A 24,954-nucleotide genomic window follows, 5' to 3' on the forward strand; every position below is an offset into this window, starting at 1 on the left:
AAGCTACAAACTACAAAATTTTATTAGTGAATGTGTTCTATACGTTTCGTAAATCGAGCAAAACTAGGCAAACCGAAACGAACTAATAAATGCGATTTGTTTATTTTTCAATTTTGTGTATTTAAATAATTTTTTAAAGTGATAAGTCTTAAGAAATTAGAGTTTTAAGATATACTAAAGAATTAAAATTTAAGTCACAATTTTTATTAGTTTAATTAAATATTTATTTTTGATTATTGATGAGTATGGATACTTATGGAAATATATCAGTTTTACCTGTGGAGGTAATGTTTAATTATCTGTAGTAGTGTTCAATAAGTATTGTAGAAAATTGGGTAATAGTTTACAATAGGCAGTACCTCTTATTTTTGGTGATTTACGGGGAACACATTAAAGCATTTTATGTTAACAAGGAATATTGGAAACATTTAATATGGATGTTAATTTATAATCTTCTTAAAATTATTAGGAAAACTGTATTAACATAAATACAAGCACGAAGCTTTACAAAACAATGAAAATTGCTCTTATCTGTGAATTTCATTAAAATTTCTTTTCTTCATCATCAGAGGAGTGAAACTTGTATAGGCATAAAGTCCTAGAGTGAATCAGCTTCAGTGAGCTTATGCAATACTGGGGGATATTTTCGTATCGTGATCTGTAGCTGCAACTACAAGGTGCCGAATAGATTTTAAACTTGCAATTTAAAGAAAAAAAACCTGAAGATGTTTACTGGTTTGGGGTGGCTACGAGTTATACCTTTCGGGCTGATCCCATTCAGTGATGCTTTTTTTTAGTTTCTCATGGACCACTGCCCGGAAGTTGCAAAGACTTGGCGATTATTCTGCCACAGATCATGATGTGGAAATCTCCCCTCTGTGAACTTCATTAAAATTTATTTTCTTCAACTTCATAAGAGTGCGGCTTGTATACATTGCATAAAGTCCTAGATCAGCTTCCATGACCTTATGCAATACCAGTGTTTCCTATTAAATTTTTCAAAATACGAGTCGTAGATTTCTTCGGATGACTGGCAAAAATTGAAATTTCTCGCCAAACCAAGGGGGCCCCGATTCTGCACTGGAGCCAAAAATTGAAATAACATTACTGTAATGCGTGTACAGTGGGTATTTTTATTCATGCAGATACCATCGCTTAGGGGCTAAAACGATTTAAAGTAAAAAGAATAAGTAATGATTTGTCTGGTGGTGGCTACGAGTTATAAAATTCGAGTTGCACCCCCTTCTGTTTTTATTTTATTTTTTGCGTGCCACTGCCCAATCGTCACCAAAATTTAGTGTAAGAATTATTATTTACAAGATCTCTTCTTGGAAAGTTTCATTCTTCTTTAAGCAACATCCTACCAAAGCCAAGCACCTACCCCCATTTTTAAGGCATTATCTTTTATTGCAAATTCTTGACTTATTCGTTTCACTGCAGATTGCAATTCAAAATTAGTTTACGCAATACTATTTCAAGTGTATGATCAGGGGTTTGTTTAGGAGAAACTTGAGTCCTTTAATTATTGATCTGTTATATTGGGTCTTTTCAAATTATTTCATCTGAAAAATGAACTTTTTATAATATCTTCATTTTCTTAGCAAACAAATTAACTTTAAAAAAAAAAAGATAAGTTAAAAAATTATTAGAAAAACATATATTCATCTCCAAGAAGATATATCATGTCCAGGTGATTAAGAAATACCGAAGTAGAATCAAATTTTAAGTACAGTACACTCTCGATTATCCGTGCGCGCATTATCCGGTTTGCGGATTATCCGTGCTAATTCCGGAGTCACACGGAAAATATAAAGAGAAACATTTTAAAGATGAAAAAAAATTTTATTCATGCAGTTATAACAGTACCAAATTTTTGAAAGCAATATCTGTTATTGGATTGAAGTATATCGAATATCAGCAGCATGGTCAAAGGTAAAATCGTCTACTTTATCACGATCTTGGCAAAAGATAATATCGCTTGATGAGCAATCTTCTTCAGATGTTCAAGAAAAATATGATAACAATATTCTCGAACAAGCAAAAGAAATCTGAGGTTTCGAAATTCTTGACGAAGAAAATTTTGAAGGTTGGTTTCAAAGTGATGCATGTGAGCCTGACTTCTAGCATTTGACAGATGAAGACATCGTTATGTTAATAAATCAAATAGTGATGATAGTAACTGATGCAGAAGATGTAGTAAATGAGGGAAATACAATTTCTATTTCTGCTGCTCTGTGGAAATTTTATTAGATTATATGGGAGGATTTTAATACGTTGACATTAATGCGGTTCGTAAAACATGTGTAAAACATATGACGAAGACGCATTTACACAATTTTATAAAAGGAAAATTCCTAGTTTGATGTTATACAGCATGCAAATGTCAGTAATTTTTATATTTTTTGTACTAATATTGATTTTTTCTCTAATTAAAAGAGTTTTCGGATTATCCATGTTTTTCGATTCTCCGTGCTCCCTGTCCGGTGATTAACCCGGATAATCGGGAGTGCACTGTATCTGATTTTTTTTAAATTCATTCCCTCGAGAACTATTCAACCGATTTCACTCAAACTTATATTTTAAAATTACATTCTTTAAAATGATTCAAAAAATTTTATACCTTAAGATTCAAAATATTTTTGACCATCCTTAAATAAAATAATTAAAAATAATATATATTTACTAAAAGTTATTTTTTCCATGGATTAACAAATTTTATAATTGTTTGTAAAAGTTTTTCAATTAGCCCAAAAAGTTCTCGAGATATAGAGAAATACGCAAAAAGTATAATTAACATAAATGTTCCAAACTTTGGAGCTCTCTCCTGATCGAACTATTGGGATCATATTTCCCAGATTGCTGATACCCTATATTTTGAGGATCAGAAATCTGAATCTGACGAGAAAAAAATGTGTTTATTCAGAGTAAGTATGCTTTTGTGTCTGATTTTGTAACTTAAAATATCATCGGAGCTTATTAATTAGCATACTTAAAGTGACCCCCTCAAGACTTTAAGATTGAATTGTAGAACGCGAACAATCCAATCATTAGATCAAAAGTTATTCAGGGTGGTCCTTTTTTTCCTGTACTGTACAGTAACTTATTTTCAATAGATTTTGTTTTATTGTATATAAAAGTAATGAAACTTAGCATTTTTTTTTCTATTTATCCCAGGTTGTTTAAAAAAATTAGCGAAAAAGTTTTCTTCACAGAATTTTTAAAACTATTGAATTCATGGCAATATTGTTTTAAGATGAGTTCAATGTATATTGTTGTTAATGTACGTTGCACAGTTTAAATTAAAACGAGTGATTTTTCAACTAACTTTTACAAGTAGGCAAATGTTATAAAACTTATTGATCCATCTATTCCAACAGAAAATAGAAAACAATTTGAATTTAAGGAAACTTTTCTTATTCAAACAATGATGTTTATTAAAATTAAAATTAAAGTAATTTTCAGTTATTATAATGGTTATCATTACTTCATATTCATATCCAACTTAAAAAATTTTTGTCCGACACCAAAGTAAAAAACTTCAAATTTATTGTATGTCATCAAGTTAAAAACTGCATAGCATTTCTTATTACAAATGTCAGCTTCTAAATTCAGTCAAGGTTACATTTAAATTACTTATAAATTCACAGAGTTTAGACAATTTGTAAATGAATAATCCTTTTTGCTTTCATGTGATTTACATCAGACAAACATTTCTAAGGAGACTTTTACGACGGACCCTTTGCTTGCCCTGGATTTCTTGAGAGTGTATGGAATCATTGATAATGTCTAGCTGCCGCTGGACAGTGAGGGGATTGGTCACACACACACATATCTGACAATCAATCCATTTAATTTCATTTTATTATAATAAGTTTTTATGAAACAAATTGCTTTTTTTCATAGATTATGATTATAAACTGAATATTTTATGATTATAAACTTATATCTTATAACAAAATTTTTTTCTAAGCATTTTATTTAATTTTAAAAAAAAATAAATAATCCAAACTAAGAAGTCGTGTGATTAGATTCTTTAAATATTTTAATCTTAAGTGAGGGGGAAAAAAATTATGTAAAGAATTTTATCTATGGAATATGCTACAAGAAATTTGACAATTTTGCATTTGCGACATTCATTTTTGAATACTGAATATTGCTGATTCAACATTATTTAAACATTCGATTTTAGATATTGGTTTAAAGAAAATATGATTAATGAATTTTTAACGAGCATTGTTTGGATGAAATACAGTATAAAATGGCTCTATATTGAAATGTAAATAAATATAAAAATTTATTTATGTATTATCGACCTGAATTATTTATTTTGCTTAATAAAAATACTTTAAACAGTACTTATCCATGGTTTTTTGGATCTTCTGTATTGGTGCAATTCTGTACACTTCGAGCAAAAGCTACTTAAAGTAACACCTTAAAACATTTTTTATTCAATAAAAACAATTTTTCCTACAAGTTAAACATATTATTTTCTAATCATCTATCTTAATTTTTTTTTTAAAATTAATGTTGTACCAAAACATTAAATATTTAAAAAAAAAAAAAATCTTGCTAAGTTGTTAAAATAAATTTAGTCTGGCTTTTCAAGATGATATATTAAAAAAATAAAATTTTGAACTAAATAGTTTATAATATTGACACTTTATGAGAAAAAAACCCGCTAATCCGGAAGTTTTAAGATTTTTACCCCCAAAAATTTGCGAAATTTGAAACCTGATTTTAGTGGCTATTCTATAATAGTAAAATCACGTGATCGATATATGGAGAGATACAATAAATTTAATTCTTTACAATACAGCAATATAGATTTAGCTGAAATATAGTGTATATTTAATTCAGTGATGCTTAGGCATTTTTTAGTACAGACAGCAATACCAGCAGAATGATTATAATTTCTAGAAAAAAAAATCATAATTATTGATTGAAGAAAAACTTTTTTCGTTATTGCAAATCAAGTTTCAATCAGAATTATTAAAGCTGTATTATCAAGTGAATTAAGAAATAGAATTATCAAGGTTAGAGCGTAAACTTATTTTGCATAATTATTTATTAGCTATGCGAAGATAGCCCCCGAAAATGAGGAAATTCAAAAATTCCAACTGCATTCGTTTGACCACAAATGACCACCTTTTAAATTTTTTTGACCACCCTTATTTTGGACATAATCCTGAAAATTAAATTCGGGGGCTAACTTCGCATTTTCACGCCAAATGAATAAAAATCAAATTTTTATATTGTATTCGTTTGACCACAAATGACCACCCTTATTTTGGACATAAGCCTAAAAATTAAATTAGGGGGCTAACTTCGCATTTTCACGCCAAATGAATAAAAATCAAATTTTTATATTGTATTCGTTTGACCACAAATGACCACCCTTTAATTTTTTTTGACCACCCTTATTTTGGACATAATCTTAAAAATTAAATTCGGGGGCTAACTTCGCATTTTCACGCTATATGAATAAAAATCAAATTTTTATATTGTATTCGTTTGACCACAAATGACCACCCCTTAATTTTTTTTTACCACCCTTATTTTGGACATAATCCTAAAAATTAAATTCGGGGGCTAACTTCGCATTTTCACGCCATATGAATAAAAATCAAATTTTTATATTGTATTCGTTTGACCACAAATGACCACCCTTTAATTTTTTTTGACCACCCTTATTTTGGACATAATCCTGAAAATTAAATTCGGGGGCTAACTTCGCATTTCCACGCCAAATGAATAAATGCTAATGAAGAATTCTTAGCTACTCTTAGATTTGAGAATGTAATTTAATATAGTGATTAGATATGTGTTTCTATTTTGTATATAACTATTTCTATATTTTACAAAAATCAATGTTTTTAAAAATAAAATGCCTAAATGCTAATGAAGAATTCTTAGCTACTCTAAGATTTGAGAATGTAATTTAATATAGTGATAAGATATGTGTTTCTATTTTGTATATAATTATTTCTATATTTTACAAAAATCAATGTTTTTAAAAATAAAATGCCTAAATGCTAATGAAGAATTCTTAGCTACTCTTAGATTTGAGAACTTAATTTAATATAGTGATAAGATATGTGTTTCTATTTTGTATATAATTATTTCCACTTTTTGACCACAAATGACCACCCTTTAATTTTTTTTGACCACCCTTATTTTGGACATAATCCTGAAAATTTAATTCGGGGGCTAACTTCGCATTTTCACGCCAAATGAATAAAAATCAAATTTTTATATTGTATTCGTTTGACCACAAATGACCACCCTTTAATTTTTTTTGACCACCCTTATTTTGGACATAATCCTGAAAATTAAATTCGGGGGCTAACTTCGCATTTTCACGCCAAATGAATAAATGCTAATGAAGAATTCTTAGCTACTCTTAGATTTGAGAATGTAATTTAATATAGTGATTAGATATGTGTTTCTATTTTGTATATAACTATTTCTATATTTTACAAAAATCAATGTTTTTAAAAATAAAATGCCTAAATGCTAATGAAGAATTCTTAGCTACTCTAAGATTTGAGAATGTAATTTAATATAGTGATAAGATATGTGTTTCTATTTTGTATATAATTATTTCTATATTTTACAAAAATCAATGTTTTTAAAAATAAAATGCCTAAATGCTAATGAAGAATTCTTAGCTACTCTTAGATTTGAGAACTTAATTTAATATAGTGATAAGATATGTGTTTCTATTTTGTATATAATTATTTCCACTTTTTGACCACAAATGACCACCCTTTAATTTTTTTTGACCACCCTTATTTTGGACATAATCCTGAAAATTTAATTCGGGGGCTAACTTCGCATTTTCACGCCAAATGAATAAAAATCAAATTTTTATATTGTATTCGTTTGACCACTTTTTGACCACAAATGACCACCCTTTAATTTTTTTTGACCACCCTTATTTTGGACATATTCCTAAAGATAAAACTGGCGTGAAGTTAGTCCCCAAAATTCAGGAAAATAACAAATTTCAACTGCACTCGTTCAACTGCACAACATTTTTGACTACAAATGACGACCTTGAAGTTTTTCCGACAATTCTTATTTCAGTCTTTCTTTTAGCAATATCAATATAATATATTTTAATTATAGCTGACATCTAAACGTAGTAATGATCAAAAACTTTTTCTTGCAATATAAAAATTTTAAAAATAAATTCCAAAACGACTATGTACTTCAAATGCAATGATTATAATCCATAAAAACGAGGAATGCTAAAAACTATATGTATAAATTTTGTTCACATTAATCGTATCTTTATTTTCTGCAATGTTATTTTAAAATTGTTTTACAAGTAGAAAAATAAAAGTTTAATAAGATGTAGTAAATATAAAACATTTCTAAAACAATTATTAAGTAGTTATACTGTTTAAAAACATTTTTCTCAATAATGATATATAAAATTTAACACATTTCCTCTATAAAAGAGTAGAAATAGTTTCATAGCAATAAAGTTATTTTAGAAACCAACCTTAACACCTTTTTCTCCAGTAGTGTATTAGCTCGCATCAATATTATATATATATAGATAGTAAATAGTTATTCTTCTTTAGCCATGGTACATAAAATCAGTTATATATTAAATTAGCATACAATAACAAGTATTATTTAGCTTTACTATCTAAGAATTCTTCATTAGCATTTAGGCATTTTATTTTAAAAAACATTGATTTTTGAAAAATATAGAAATAATTATATACAAAATAGAAACACATATCTAATCACTATAATAAATTAAATTCTCAAATCTAAGAGTAGCTAAGAATTCTTCATTAGCATTTAAGCATTTTATTTTTAAAAACATTGATTTTTGTAAAATATAGAAATAATTATATACAAAATAGAAACACATATCTTATCACTATATTAAATTACATTCTCAAATCTTAGAGTAGCTAAGAATTCTTCATTAGCATTTAGGCATTTTATTTTTAGAAACATTGATTTTTGTAAAATATAGAAATAGTTATATACAAAATAGAAACACATATCTAATCACTATATTAAATTACATTCTCAAATCTAAGAGTAGCTAAGAATTCTTCATTAGCATTTATTCATTTGGCGTGAAAATGCGAAGTTAGCCCCCGAATTTAATTTTTAGGATTATGTCCAAAATAAGGGTGGTCAAAAAAATTTAAAGGGTGGTCATTTGTGGTCAAAAAATGGTCAAACGAATGCAGTTTGAATTTTTGATTTTCCTCATTTTCGGGGGCTATCTTCGCATAGCTTTATTTATTTCGTCATTGTAGATCCAAGTTTCAATCAGAATTATTAAAACTATATTATCAAGTGAATTAAGAAATAGAATCGTCTAAGTTCAAAGTTAGAACGTAAACTTATATTCGTAGGCAAAATATTAATTATGAACTTACAGGTAGACGTTAGAGAGTGATTTAATTTATCATTATTTTCAATTGTTTAGAACAGATTGAGATATTTTATTGATTCAATGGAATATTATTCAGATCTGTTGTTTTTACATGGACGATTCATCTTTTCGAATTAATATTTTCCCGTTTTGAATCCAACTGAACTTAAATCTCTTTTTCAACTTTAGTAACCCATGTGTGATAAAATATAGTTTTAAGTTTGGGAGTTTTTTGAATTAACTTCATTAATTTTATAAACTCATTTAATGAAGTGGATGCCACAATGAAACATGGATGAACTTCATATGCTGTTAGCTTACGATTTTTTAGTATATAATTTTTATAATTTTTTTCAATAAATCATCTCGTATTGTTATGGATTTTTTTGTTATTGTCGTAGGCTATTAAGGCAAGTGGCACGATTGTTCTTGTTTTCCAGTGACGCCATCTGCAGCCAAGTATTCGACTTCTGCCATACCCGTTCGTCGCACCCATTTATAGTGCTGACCCATTCACACATCTGTTCATTTATCCACATATTGTAATTTTGACCTGAACCAGAGAACGATCAATCTCTAATTCAGTATCCCCAGATGCATAATTTGTTATGGAAACATGGAGGACTTTGTGACTCGATAGATTTATCATGCACCTGTCACCATTTACTACACGAGGAGTTTTCGGCCATCTGGATTCGAACTCCCTTTCTCACAAACGTTAGTTCAGCGCCCTGCTAACCAGGCTATCCCGGTCTGTTAAGGATTTTACTTGAGCAATATTGAGATTTTGGTTTTTCTTTATTGCAACTGGAAAATCGGTGCGCTGTAATTAAATGCTCAGCTATGTTGGTATTTGAAAGAGTATCAAGCTGGGATGTTATTTATGAGATGTTTTCTTTTTAGATTTAGGTAAGTTACTAAGCTTCCTTTAGTTCACTGATTTCTTTTTTTAATACCAAGTTTTTGTGACTTAGTTTATCATTCCTTGTTTTTGCAGATTTTTGTTTGTGAATCGGTCAATTCAGTGAATTCGTTATATTTATGAGATGAGTTCTTTGTTTTGCCATAATATAAGATATCATAAATATCTGAATTGTGACTTGATAAGTTTCAATGTAGACGAACGACATTATTGAATCAATATTATAGTAATTAACTTCATTTTACTTGTCCAGTGCACAAAATAAAAACTTACCACCCTGAATAACTTTCGATCTAATGATCGGATCTTCACCTTCTAGCACTCGGTCTTCCTGGTTGGAGGGGGTGACCTCAAATATGCTAATTAATTAGTGCACACAAAAAGTACATTCTCTTAATAAATTTATATATTTTTTCGACGGAATCGGATTTCTGACCCCCAAATTATAGGGGGAACAATTTGGGAAATAATGTCCCTATAGTTTCGTCAGGAGAGCGGTCGAAAGGTTAGACTCCTTAATGTTAATTTCCCTCTTGCAGCGGCTGTTCTGGATGATAGTGCGAACAGTTCTGAAGAGAGAGAGAGAGCAAGATACACACAGATAGACAAACTCTTCATTTTATTATCAAAGATGCAAAATTTCACAAAACCGGAACCTTATTGTCATACTTTCTTAACTCTTGCTTACATAATATGATTATACACTAATTTTCGATTCACAAAATTAGATTCTTCACTAATTTATTAACACGGGACGGGTTCTCTCAAAAAGTCTGGACAGATAATTAAAAATATCAGGCTGTTTTAAAGTTGCCATTAAGGACAATAAGGTTTCTTCAAAAAGAAAATTCAAGTTTCTTTTAAAACAAAAAGGCAACCTTTTTATTCTGGACACATTTCTGGTACTCTCAAAAAGTTTGGACAGATACTTGAGAATATCAGGCTGTTTTAAAGTTGCCATTAAGGACAATAAGGTTTCTTCAAAAAGAAAATTCAAGTTTCTTTTAAAACAAAAAGGCAACCTTTTTATTCTGGACACATTTCTGGTACTCTCAAAAAGTTTGGACAGATACTTGAGAATATCAGGCTGTTTTAAAGTTGCCATCAAGGACAATTAGGTTTCTTCAAAAAGAAAATTCAAGTTTCTTTTAAAACAAAAAGGCAACCTTTTTATTTCTTAGATTTTATTATATTAGGCTTCAGTTTATTCTGTTTTTATTATTATTATATTTTTTTTTCATGTCTGTTTGTTTTATGATTACCTTTTAACAGTAATACTCTTATTACAGGTGATTGAAAAAATTTTCCTCTATCTCTCTGCCAATGACAAACTGAATGTTTCTTTGGTCTGTAAGCAATGGTTGAATATAATTGATCAACCTAAACTTCTAAGAAATATACTTGTCTTTGTCAAATATAATACAACATGCATCATTCATTCAACTTTCACACGCAATTTTAGCCACTTTATTTTTGATGATCTTGACATTACGTTTGAATGCGTTAATTTTTTCTTGAAACATGGGCAATATATAAAGTTCATAGCATTTAAAAATTGCAGCATTGAATTGAAAGCTGAGTCAGGGTGTAAGAATCTAAATATTTGTCCTAATCTAGAGTCTCTAGAGTTTGAGGATTGCTTTTTAGACATTTTCTATCATCTTCCGTGCCTGAAAGAACTATCTGTCAGTAGCGAAGAAACTTTTTCTATCACTGATAGAGTTCTTTATGTATTTCAAAAAACAATGCCCCATCTGGAAAGATTTGTGCTCCACCATCCTGCAGCTTCTGCGAATGTTGTTATCAAAAGATTTTATCCGAGACAAAAGAAATGGACTGAAAGACCATCTGACTTAATTCTGACCCTTCCTGCCATTCGTGATTTTGTTCACACCCGATCCAAAACATTGATTCACCTTTCTATAAGGAACAAAGATATGCAACCTAATTATGCCCTGAGTTTATTTAAAAGTGAACATTTTAAACTGAGACGTTTGTTTTTGAATAAGTTGTTTGAGTGTGTTAATATTATCCCCCAAATATGCCAATACCAAACTTCATTAACAGAGCTACATTTAACTTGTTTACAGATCAGTGATGCCGCCATAAAGCTAATCTGCTCCATTTTACCATCCCTCGAGGCTTTTACGATGCAAAATAATCTATTGTTAGATTCTAGCATTGTTGACATTTTCCAATTGAAGTGTTTGCAAACTTTGGGTCTTGAGTCTTGTTCAAACATTAGACTGGAAAGCTTCAACAATGCTCTAAAAGTGTTTCAGCTCCATAATCTAAGATCATTAGATCTTTCATCAACTAAACCAGATGATGAATGTGTTAGAAATGTATTGAGACTAACTCCTAAGCTCTGGTCTCTGAATTTAAGCTCCTGCTTGTGCATTTCTGACGAAACAGTTCATATTATTTGTGTAAAACTGAATATGTTGAGATTTTTGGCCCTCAGCGGCTGTAAGAATGTTACAGATCACGGTCTAATAAGTTCACAAGAACCAAAAGTGTCTCTCTCCAATATCAAAGGACTCAGAGAATTACACTTGAAAATGTGTCCTAAAATAACTGTTAACGGCTTATTAGAAAGTGTAAAGTTTCTGGAGTTGCAATCTTTACATATTCAAAACAATGAGTTTAATGTTTTAGATACAATGCAACGATTGAAAACTCAAAATCCATCTCTTCGATTTGATCCTTTTTTACTGGCAGAAAAACGGCAGAACATGCTTTACCCTTATTAGTTTTTGCGATATTAAATCCAATAGAAATAAATTTTTTATTATTAACCACTTTTATCTAGATAATCTAGATAAAATGCTAACTTTCCTGTGCCAAATACCTTAATTTTTTGTTGTCACTAAAATAAAGACATTCAAATTTTTTAGAACTATGAGTTTCCTCTAATGTTTTCTCATAAGCTCCATCATTCGTCTGCAGAATTTCAAAAGCTTTAATTGTTCATCGAGTCACATTTTCTGCTTTAATTAAATCCAGGTTTCTTTCTTGCAATGCTTTAGAACATAGAAATTTCTGTCAAAATATCAATCACTGAAGGACCAGATATTTTAAGGGAGTTTTTATTTTCTAGACATTTTTGCATGACTGCGAATTTTTCATTTGATTTGAAGAACAAATGCAGAGATAGATAAGCAGCCAAATTGCAGTTGCAAGTTAAAGAGCATGCTGCCCCAAAACACATCCAATCTTAATGATTTCAATTCCAGTCTGCTCCGAGATATTGACTTGAAAAGTTCAATCTGATTTTTGTTTGATTGGGTAAAAAATTTATAAATTTTATCAATTAAAAACTTAAAATGATTAACTTCTTTGATTGAATAATCTAAAACAAAATGAAGGCTGTGATTTAAACAATACCAGACTCTAACATTCAGAAAACAACTCAAAATTAGAACACTGTCCCCACCATTACATCGGCTCTATCAGAATAAAATGTAATTAGATTTCATTTTAAATCATCGTTGTCAAATCCTACGCTATTTAAAGATTGCATTAGAATTTCTGGATCTTTCACTTGAATAATAATTACAAAAACTGGTTTGCTTGAGACAGAAAACCTCATCAATAATGCAAATTTTTAAGTCCTTTTCTATTATTTTATCAAATATTTCATTTTTTTATTTCGTTGGAAATAAAGTCCACAATTTAGCAATCAGTCATTATGTCTTAGCATATGGTACTAAGTGACTAGTTTTGCACACTTTTCGTTAACTAGCCGAAAAATGCATTGTTCTATTTTTATCAATAATAATAATTTGTCCCATTTTTCTCTATAAGTGGGATATTTCTTCTTATATTGTTATAGGATTAATATTACTAATTTTTAATTGTGCTAGTTATATTTTACTATTAATTTAATAAAAGAGATTGAAATTTTATTTTAATTCTTCAGTTTATATTGTTATTTTTCTAAAAATCCTAAAAAGATCACTGTATAAAATTGTCGCCTTACTATTTTATGTATTCTCATTGGACAAAATCAATTGATATTATAATTATTATATTTTTTGGTAAGCAAATATGTTAACTAAACATTTTTACCAGTCATCAGCTTACAATTAATGAAAGTTAAAAGAATAATGTTTATGTACCTCTTAATATTGTACTCAGTTATTATTAAGTTTTTGATTATTATTCAAGATTTAAAAGTTTTGTTCCATGACATTATTAAATTACGGAAAGTAATCGAATTAATAATTAATGATTCAAATTATATGACCTTATTTTGCAACATTTTATGATAAAAATATTTAATTACTGTGTTACTATTATTAAACGTTTAATTAGTTTTGTTTATTTGTTAATGAGTTGTATTTACTTTTATACTAAAATTTACATAAAACTATGTTCAATCAATATATGTTATTAACAAAAATATTTTAAATTTAGAAACAAATTGATATGAAACTTTTTGCACTATTATCAATAAATTAATAAAAAATCATGTATTACAATCTATTATTAAAAAATATTAAACAAATTTTTAAAATAAATAAAACAAGAGTATAAATTTAAAAAAGTTTGTGGATGAAATTACAGTGTTCTTCCTAACATTGCCTTTTTACTCGTATTCCAATTTTAAAAAAAATAATGACTCACCGTTTAAATAATAATTACACACTGATAAAATCATTTGTGTGAGTAGGTTTAATTCTGATTGCTATTACATTTTTCTTCAAAGGGCATATTAATGTATTTTAAGTGATTTTAAATTCTAAAATTATTTTTTAAATAAATACCTTTTTTTAACAAAACTGTGCCTTTGAATGTTCAATTTTTTCATAATTTTCAGTTTATATTATAGATAAAGCTTTCAAATTATTATGTTAGATAAAAAAAAAAGATTAGATTTATCAATTAAACATATTTTTAAGTTTACTTTTTTTGAAAAAAAAAATTATATGCTCTGAGGTTGTCTTTTAGCGTGTCATTGTTTTTTTATGAGCTATGTATTTTTCTCTTGTTTTGATAACGAGTGAGAACTACTTTTTGAAATATATACGTAAACGATGTACATATTAGAGAATGATTTAAAAATTGTTGAGGATCAAATTCACTTATTGCATAATATTAAAAAATTAGATCAATTTTTAGGGTGTTAAGTGAGGAGGAAGCTCCCTTTTTTATTCCTAGGGTGAACTCTGAATTATAATGGTTACTGAGTAAAATTGAAAGGTTTAAATTTTAACTCAATAAAATCAGAAACTAAATTTGTTGAACCAAATCTATTTGATTACAATACAAAAATTTTGAATCATATAAATCATGATTGCAAGGCAATGATAAGTCATATTTGTATGTATAAAAAAAATATTGATTTATATTTAACATTGTGATAAAGTGTAATTTCTAATATTTATTAAACATTGTGATAAATTGTATTTTTTATGTGTATAATAAATTGTGTGCCAAAATGTTACTTTTTTTTTTTACGTGGAATAAGTTATATATTCAATATAGTACTTTTTTATCGACGTGATACATTCTTTTACTACTTCATAATTTCCCCTGCATTTCTTCCACAATTTAGTTGCTTTCCATAATAATAATATAAATGTTACTTCATATGTTATCAATAGATTCAGATTTATCGTGTTATGTCATTATTTACAGTAGATCTTTATGACGCAATCCTTGAATTTTGAGGCTTTGTGTTTTATAGATCGTATCGTTAAACTTATGTATTAAATGCGAAAGTAGTATAAGTCTGTAACAGATCAATCTTAAAATAATTTTTAGTTACTGGCTCTTCAAACGCACAAAAATATGCTCTTAAATATTTATTACTTACAGAAAAACATAAAAAAATTTCTCGAATTAAAGAGCAGATATTTAACAAAACAAATGTATCAATTTTGGTTTGCTGAGCTTTTGAAATGATTATCTCTAATGGTAATGCAAAAAGTTCTTGCTTAGTAACAGAAAATTCTTAACTATAATTTTCATTGTTAACATCCGCGAAGTTAATGTGGTTTATGCAGAATTTTGTGAAGTAGATGTAAAAATAATAATATAAGTATACTCCCGATTATCCGGGTTAATCACCGGGACAGGTCGCACGGACAATCGAAAAACACGGATAATCCGAAAACTCCTTTTATTAAAGAAAAATTCAATATCAGTACAAAAAATATAAAAATTACTGACATTTGCATGCATAACATCAAACTAGGAATTTTCCTTTTTAAAAAATGTGTAATGCGTCTTCGCCATATATCGATACACATATTTTACGAACCGCAGTAGTGTCACCGTAATCAAATCCTCCCATATAATCTAATAAAGTTTCCACAGAACAGCAGAATGAGAAATAGTATTTCATTCATTTACTACATCTTCTGCATCAGTTACTATCATCACTATTTGATTTAACAACATAACGATGTCTTCACCAGTCAAATACTGGAAGCCAGGCTCACATGCATCACTTTGAAACCTATCTTCTAAATTTTCTTCACCAAGAATTTCGAAACCTTAGATTTTTTTATGCTTGTTCGAGAATACTGTTATCATATTTTTCTTGAACATCTGAAGAGGATTGTTCATCAAGCGGTATGATCTTTCTCCAAGATCGTGATAGATAACGTAGACGATTTTACCTTTGACCATGCTGCTGATATTCCATATACTGCAATCCAATAACGAATATTGCTTCCAAAAATTTGGTAGTGTTATAACTTCATGAATCAAATTTTTTTAATCTTGAAAATGTTTCTCTTTATATTTTCTGTGTGACTCCGGAATGAGCACGGATAATTCACAAACCGGATAATCCGCGCACGGATAATCGAGAGTGTACTGTATTATAGTAATCATTAATTCTTCTGTAATTGTTTTGTATTACACAACTTATAATTTATTATTTTTGTTTCTACTCAGTAGTAAATTATAGTTTAGGATATCTAATAAAACAATTACAGTGAAACCTTCAGGAAAGACCCACCTCTATTTACGACCACTTTTGGGAGGAGCGGAATTTCCGTATTAAAGAAAACCTTTAGGGGATATCATTAAAACCTCTCCCAGGTACCGGGCAAAACCTCTGCGCCAAATGAGAAAAAGTTCAAAGAAGGAAACACGAAAAAAAAATATTAAAAAAACAAAAAAGTATATTAAATGGTTAATATTTGTATGAGTCTCTTATTTAGAGAGCTCTTTTTGACGATCTTTAAAAGAGATTGACAACCTCATGTTGCTCTCAAATTGGACTAAAGACGATGATTTATCAATTATTTTTAGAGCTGATTATTTTTTTAAGTTGAAAGTTAAACTACGAAAAAATAGTTATCTTAGAAAAAACTGAGCATCTCAAACAAACATCTTCTCATCTTTTACAGCTAAACTAATTTTTATGACATAAAAATAAATGAAGACTTGAAAAAAAACATCATTTTTTATTTCTTTAAAATTGTTCTATCATTCTTATTTGGTAAATTTGTTTTTACACATAATTATATCAGAAGGGATCATTTGTATTGACTTTAAATTTTAATTCATTGATCCGGTTTTCATGACGTTAACACAAGTAGCATTTCCGGACCAAGAAAATGACACTGACTATTGTTAAATTCGAAAATCATGTACCTTCGATTACATTTTAAAGGTAAATGGAGGTGGGTCCGACGATAACTCAGAGTCACAAAATTCTCAATATAATAAAAATAAAAGTTCTCAAAAATCTCATAAGCGGACTGTAATAATTAAACACCACTTTATTAACACAAGTCAATTAGAGAAACACTGTTTTCACACATCCGAGCTCTTCGGATTCATAAGATACACTAATTTTTCATAGATGGCGCTTCTGGCGTCAACATACCGCCGGGCGTTGAATGACGCAGCATTCAACAAAATAGAAATAAAAACAAAACAAATAAAAACAAACCAAAAAAATACAAATATATAACAATAAAACATAAACATATATCAACACAATTTTTAATTAACATGAGGCAAAGTTACTAATTTAATTACTGGCCTTTTAAATGTACCATTTTTATCCTTAAGTGTTACAACTCTGGTTCTGTTATCCTTACCTGGATGAGTTTTAATAACCCTTGCTAAATTCCATTTTAAATGACAATACACATCTGGATTTTTTACTAATACTAAATCACCTTCTTTTATATCTATGTTACCCTTGTACCATTTAGGTCTATTTAAAAGCTTATTAAGATACTCTACTGACCATCTTTTCCAAATATGTTGAGTCATTTTTTGAACCAATTGCCATCGGCTAAGACGATTCATTGGAACCTCAGTATAGTTAGGTTCAGGTATTGCTACTAAAGTAGAACCAATAAGAAAATGAGCAGGTGTTAGTGCTTCAACATCATTTGGATCACTTGAAAGAGGACAGAGTGGTCTAGAATTTAAGACTGCTTCAATTTGAACTACGAAAGTTAAAAATTCCTTGTAACTTAAGATTGTTTTTCCAACTACTCGTTTAAGGTGATATTTCAGAGACTTTACACTTGATTCCCATAATCCTCCAAAATGTGGAGTAGAAGGGGGATTAAAATACCATTTAACTCCTTCATTAGTCATAAAATTTTCTATTTCCTTTTTACTCTCACATTTAAATAGTAATTTAAGATATGACTTTAATTCTCTATTTGCACCTATAAAATTTCGGCCGTTATCACTAAAAATCTCAGAAGGTTTGCCTCTTCTAGATACAAATCTTTTAAAAGCAGCTAAAAATGCAGCTGTTGTTAAATCATTCACTATTTCAAAATGTACAGCTTTTGTTGTGAAACAAACAAAAACACAAATAAATATCTTTTTTACCTGCTTACTTCTACCAATAAAGCTTTTAACTACAAATGGTCCACAAAAGTCAAGTCCAGTTCGAGAGAAGGCTCTAGAAATGGTTACTCTAGCAGCTGGTAAGTCAGCCATTTGCTGTGGTTTAGACCTAGAACTTACCTTTTTACACACAATACAATTAAAGACAATTTTTCTAACAACATTTCTTGCAGAAACAATCCAAAATTTTGATCTTATAAGAGATAATGTAGTTTCTGCACCTGCATGAAAATAAAGAATATGAAAATAATTAATCACTGTTGAAGTAAAATTATGTTTGGTAGGCAGAACCATTGGATGTTTTTGAGATTCACTTAAGTCACTGTTTTGAAGTCTGCCACCAACTTTCAGAATTCCATTTTCATCTAGAAAGGGACACAAATTTAAAAGTTTACTATTGTTAGGTATTGGTAAGACTTTTTCCAAACACTGAATTTCAGTCACAAATGAAGTACGTTGAACGTTTCTTACAACACACAACAAAGCTTGAGAAAGTTCACTTGTTGTCAACGTTCCACGGGTAGGATGCAATGGATTCAAAGAATTATGCAAGAATCTCTTGCACCAAGCCACAATTCTTAAGATTTTCATGTAAGAAGAACATTCATTAATAACACTTAGAGGCTCAAATGTGTTAATTAGGACACAAATTTCACTAACTACTGGTGGTTTTAATTCTCGAAGAAACAGTTCATCAGACTCTACAGATATATTATCCGTGCAATCATCTACTGACGATTGTTGCAGAAATAGAGGGCCACTCCACCACAAGTCACATGTTTTAAGTCTCAATGGATCGATACCTCTGGAAACGAGGTCGGCAGGGTTCTGTTTTGAAGCAACATGATGCCACTGTTCACTCACAGTTAATTTTTGGATTATAGAGATTCTATTGGCAACAAAAGTCTTTAGGTCTCTACACTCTTTTCTCATCCACGCCAGAACGATAGTACTATCTGTCCAGTAACAAGTTTTAGAAACCTCTAGCTGCAGGGCACTTAATACTTTCCTCATTAGTTTCACCAACAAAACTGCTGCGCAGAGCTCTAGTCTAGGTATTGAGACACACTTCAGAGGAGCTACTCTGGATTTACTGATAAGTAGCTTTGTTTTTGAATCACCAAGAGAGTTGATGGATTTAGAATAGATTACTGCACCATACGCCATTTCTGAGGCATCGGAAAATCCATGTAATTCTACGATGAGAAATTGTTCACTGAGAATCCATCTTGGGACACTGATTGAGTTCACTGCACTCAAGGAATTAAGGAAACTGTGCCATTCGGCGTTTTCTTTAACTGGAAGAGCATTACACCAATCCAATTTTAATAACCACAGTTTTTGTAAGAACACTTTAGCTCTAGTGATGATTGGTCCCAACAAACCAAGGGGATCAAAAATTCGTGCGATTTGAGAAAGCACTGTTCGTTTAGTAAAAACCTCACTTTGGTCAATTATTACATTAAACCCAAAACTGTCTTGTTGTGGTTTCCAAAGCACACCTAATGTTTTAGTTTCATTAGTAAATGAATAACTCGATTCATTAGTTTCATCACGGAGAAGGAATTTGTTATTAGCTGACCATTTATGAAGCTCCATTCCTCCCTTTTCTAACAACGATATAAGCTGTTGTTGAATGTCTCTTGCTTGTTTTAAACTCTCTGCACCGGAAACTATATCATCCATATATACATCATGTAACAACACAGTTGATGCTAATGGGAAGTCTCTTCCTTCATCTCTGGCTAACTGCTGCACTGTCCTAGTTGCCAAAAAGGGAGCACTTGTTGTGCCATAGGTAACAGTAGACAGTTTATACACTTTCACTGGATCATTAATCTCTGCCTTAAATAAAATTCTCAATAAATCTCTTTGGCTATGATCTACAAGTATCATGCGATACATCTTTTTGATGTCAGCAACAAAGGCAAATTGATGTTTTCTAAACCTAAGCATGATGCACAGTAAATCATCCTGAATTATACCTCCGTTGTACTGTAAACAATTTAATGATTTTCCAGTAGAAGTTAATGCACTTGCGTTAAACACAACTCTCAAAGGGGTACTTTTGGATTCAGGTCTAAACACGCAATGATGAGGAATATAATACTGCACATCTGGTTCTTCAGACTCTTGTACTTCCTCCATATGACCCATATTTAAATACTCTAACATAAATGCTTTGTAAAGTTCACAAAATTGAGGTTCTCTAACAAGGCGATTCCATAACGAATTCAAACACTTTACAGCTTTTTTCTTAGATTCACCCAGACACGACGGATCTTCTCTAAAGGGCATTTTAACAACATATTTTCCACTCTCAGTTCTTGAATAATTTTCAAGAAAATGCTCTTCACAAATTTCAGCTTCTTTAGTTTTAGAAATTTCAGACTCTCTCTCTACATCTTCTATTTCCCAAAAAGTTTTTAATGTTTTTTCTAACTCAAAATTATCTGTAACGAGCCCACAATGTATTTTATTTTCGTTTTTGGTCGGAAGACTCCCACTGACAATATACCCGAAAACGCTATTTTGTAATCTTAAATTTGTATCCTGAAGGAAAATTTGACCCGATTTTAAGATTTCATAAAAGTGTTCTGCTCCTAACAACAAATCAATAGGACTCGGAATAAAGAATTTTTCATCTGCTAGTTTAATATTATTTAGCGATAGAATATTTATATCAAGAGGATTAGCTGGTGTAAGCTCTGTAATTTTAGGAATTACTAAAAAATTTAAGTTTAAATCAAAACTCTTATCTCTATTTAAAATAGTAGCATTAACTTTCGATTTTATGCTCAGAGACATATTATTTATTCCCGATACAGTTATATTTGTACTTGACCTATTTAAACTAAGAGAATCTGCTAACCTTTTACTCATAAAATTAGAATTCGCTCCCACGTCTAATAATCCTCGAACTTCAAAACACTTATTTGATTCATCTTTAATCACACAAACAAAAGTGCTGAGTAAGACTGTTTTTAATTCCTTTCCCATTGTAGCAGAAGAAAATATATTTTCCCCACCCTCACAGACGACAGGCGTCTCATAATTCACAGGCATTTGGAAAATTGGTGCGGAAGAATTCAAGGACGATTGAATGTTCCTATTTTCATTACACATTTGATTCGAAACTATTTCTTTATTTATTTTTTGCTCTCGCGGAAAGTGAAGAGAAATATGATGCCTTTTTCTGCAAATACTACAAGAGATTTTGTTTCTACACTCACTTACTTTATGATTATTTAAACAGTTAAAGCATAAATATTTCGATTTAACGAACTCAACTCTGTCACTTACAGACATATTTTTATAAATAGTACATTTATACAAAGGATGAATTTCATCACATAAAATACATTTAGTATTTTTTACATCCGTTAGAAACACTTTTGACATAGTTCTCGAATTATTTTTATAACTCATTCTAGCATTATCAACTACGGGTTTCCCCCTAGAAGTATAGAATAAATCAATCTCCTTAGCTAATTCTACAGGTTTAAACCAAGAACTTGCTTGTCTTACATTTATAAAGCACATAACCTCTCTATCAAGTGTTTGATTAATTTTATCAGATACTATTAATTGCTTCAAAGTTTCGTAGTCAGTTACATTTTTTAACTTTAAATAATATTCCCAACTCGTTATTAATCTAGACGCGAACTGCACGTACGTTTCACTAGTCATTTTTTGCGCTTTCCTAAAATTCTCTAAACAGATTTGGGGGGATGGCTCGAATTCTCTCAAAACTATAGTTTTAACTTTAGAATAATCTCCTAATTCGTCATCTTTAATGTATGTAATTACATTTGTGGCTTTTTCCCCTAACAGATTGAGAAGAATTTCAGCTTTACATTTCTCAGGGACATTTTTTGAAATAAAAGCTCTTTCTAATGACGAAAAGAAATATCCCCATCCTTCTGGTCTATTAGGAATTTTAAGAGTTAAAGTCCTCACACTTTTAATGAGAGAGTCTAAAGTTTCTACACTTTCGTATTTTACACTATCAACAGGTAGTTCACTTTTAGATTCGATTCGCAATTTAGCGAGCTCAAGTTCCGATTTCACTCTTTCAGTTTTTAATTTTTCAATTTCAATTAATCGGATTTCATCACTTTTTCTTTCTTCGATTATGTTATTTGCTAACTCTTCAACTAACTCAGCGTTACTTTTATACGTATCAGAACTCTGAATTGCTGCCATAAGATCAACTATAGTTTTCAGATTAGAAATGTCTACATTAAGCTCGACAGCAAGCCGAACATAGTCCTCTTTTTTAGCACTTTTAAACATATTGAATTTCAATAACTAAATAATAAATCACGTACCTTTATTAGGTATATTATCCACTAAATTTCACTACTGATAACTCCGATAGACAGGACCAACAAATGGGTCCGACGATAACTCAGAGTCACAAAATTCTCAATATAATAAAAATAAAAGTTCTCAAAAATCTCATAAGCGGACTGTAATAATTAAACACCACTTTATTAACACAAGTCAATTAGAGAAACACTGTTTTCACACATCCGAGCTCTTCGGATTCATAAGATACACTAATTTTTCATAGATGGCGCTTCTGGCGTCAACAGGAGGTAACCTCCATTTTCTGATTTACTGTGGAACAGAGACCCCCCGAGAGGTTTCTCTGTACAAGGATTTTTCTACTTTCGGACAACTTTATACATTGAAAAACAAAAAGTTAAACACATCTGATCGAGGAAGTCATAAAGGTTTAAGTTACACAAGTTCATGATGAAAGGTGGCTGTGATCCACAGCCACCTTTCCTTCCCAAACAATACTTACCCATTGATATAAAGCTGGGTGAACTTCAAGCAGCCATTGGGAATAGAATCCCAGCTCAGTGCCTTAACTATTGAGCATTATAGCTCACCGAAAATATATACCTTATGCATATATGTAAAATTTTTTAATTAAACATTATAGATAATGATTATAGGTTGATGTTATTGCACTATCAAAATTTTTTGTTTGTATTTGATCAATCGTTACATTTCCTTTTTGTTCAAAAAATTGTTAAAAATTTTGGTTTGCATTGGGTCAGTCGTTAAATTTCTTTTTTGTTCAAAAAATTTTGATTGGAAAAAGATTTTAAAGCTTGCATATACGTAATATTTTTATAAAAAATTATAGAGATAATGATTAAATGATATGTTAAAGATTGATATTTTTGCACTATCAAAAATTTTTGTTTGTATTAGGTCGTTAAATTTCTTTTTTGTTCAAAAAATTTTTAAACTATATTTTATGAAGAAGCAAAGAAATCAACTGATGTTTTAGTGTCATCAAAAAAACATCCGAGCCATTCACTGCACGAATTGATTAATTCTATAAACAAAAATAAGATGAAATAATATATTGAGCTTTTAAAATCCTCTTGCAATATAAATTAATAATTAGTCATTTAGAGGTGATATTTATTATTTGGGTAATTAATTACGCTTATATAGCTTAGAACGAACTAAGGGCTTTGTTTGCCACTTAAATTTCAGATGTTTGAAAAAGCAGAGTTAATTGATTTGTAGAGTAAGAAGCTCATATGTTTGTATGCGTACAATATTATTTTTGTGGTTTTCTTTTAAGGACAAGTAGATAAAATTTGCTTTGCAAAAGGCAATATTAAGATGTGTGAAAAAAGTTTTGTTTAATTTGAATTTTTTGAAAGAGTGCTTTATATTTATGAGTTAGAAATTATGTTGAATATTTATTTATTTTGAATTATGTTTTGAGTGTTTAAATTTAATGAGTGCTAATTTTTTATTAGATTATAATTTATATATTTACTTTGAGTAGATACTTTTTTTATTTTAAATAAATAAATTGAGGAGATACAACAAAGAGTCTAGTATTCTTATTTATGCTTATTCTCACTTGAAATATTGTTTCTAAACAATTGACAAATTATCCTTTGATTAAAAAAAAAAAAATGATTAATTTGAGAAGCAGTAGATAATTCTATTTATTGTTTTAGGTAATTATGATGAAAGATACACTCAGCAAAGAAAAACAAATTCTGACTTTCTCCCGAGTGTTTTAATAATTAATTTTTCTGAATTTAGTATCTGGTGGCATAGAGCTGCTATGGCGAAGGGGATAGAGCAATTGCATCCCAATAAGGTGACCCAAATTCGAATCCCAGGTTGATAGAAATTCTGTCCCCGATTTACCGTGCCATTGGGTGGTTTTCCTCTCCATATGTAACACAATTGCAGGTTAGTTTCATTAAAAAAAAATTCTCCTCGAAGGCTAGTATGCCTCAAGAGTTCCCTTGTCTTCTGGGTTGGATTCAAAATTAGTCGTAAGCTCAGAATTGGGTCCACTGTTCAATGAGGGCAATAACATAACATAAAAACTGGTGGCAAAAATTGTAATATTCATTTTCTTAAACCTTGAAAAAAAAATGAACTATCTATATATATTTTTTAATACTTATTTCTAAACCAATTATCTTTAACAATAATTTGCACTTTTAGGTACCATAAAAATAAATTCATTAATTTTCCTTGATGTTTTGAGTATTTTAGTTAAATTTTCTGATTTTCTCAAGATTAATGAAATTTGATGATTTCTTCTTGTTCTGTGGCTACCTTGCATATTACCACTTATAATTTCAACTTTTCCATATATATATACAAATATTTTTAAGAAAGAGTTTTCTATTTTGAAAAAAAATTGATTTTTCAGTTTTTAAGTTTGAAATACGCAATAAAAGTAGCTAAAACTAGGCTATATTCCTATTTTGTAATGTGACTCAAAATA

General features: G+C 29.7%; 1 protein-coding gene and 1 long non-coding RNA gene across 2 annotated transcripts; both read left to right on the top strand.

The window, feature by feature from the left end:
• Positions 1 to 59: 59 nt before the first annotated feature.
• LOC107443185 (uncharacterized) lies at positions 60 to 14,773 on the top strand. The gene is made up of 2 exons (XM_016056973.4): positions 60 to 284; positions 10,619 to 14,773. The coding sequence occupies exons 1-2, from the start codon at positions 240 to 242 to the stop codon at positions 12,080 to 12,082; spliced, it is 1,509 nt and encodes a 502-aa protein (XP_015912459.3). The 5' UTR covers positions 60 to 239; the 3' UTR covers positions 12,083 to 14,773.
• A 1,685-nt stretch (positions 14,774 to 16,458) lies between these two features.
• Positions 16,459 to 23,105, top strand: LOC147803157 (uncharacterized). Its single transcript, XR_015429807.1, has 2 exons — positions 16,459 to 16,972; positions 22,804 to 23,105. It is a non-coding gene; the product is annotated as an uncharacterized LOC147803157 (long non-coding RNA).
• Positions 23,106 to 24,954: the final 1,849 nt, after the last annotated feature.

This window comes from Parasteatoda tepidariorum, chromosome 10 (assembly GCF_982258835.1).
Source record: "Parasteatoda tepidariorum strain Cologne lab strain chromosome 10, Ptep-v5.0, whole genome shotgun sequence".
NCBI lineage: Eukaryota > Metazoa > Arthropoda > Arachnida > Araneae > Theridiidae > Parasteatoda > Parasteatoda tepidariorum.

What these genes read in the sequence shown, in the direction of transcription:
- LOC107443185 (XM_016056973.4), top strand. Translation starts at nt 240, where the DNA reads ATGAGTATGGATACTTATGGAAATATATCAGTTTTACCTGTGGAG. An exon ending in TATCAGTTTTACCTGTGGAG is followed by an intron (nt 285 to 10,618) that starts GTAATGTTTAAT and finishes CTCTTATTACAG; the next exon opens with GTGATTGAAAAAATTTTCCT.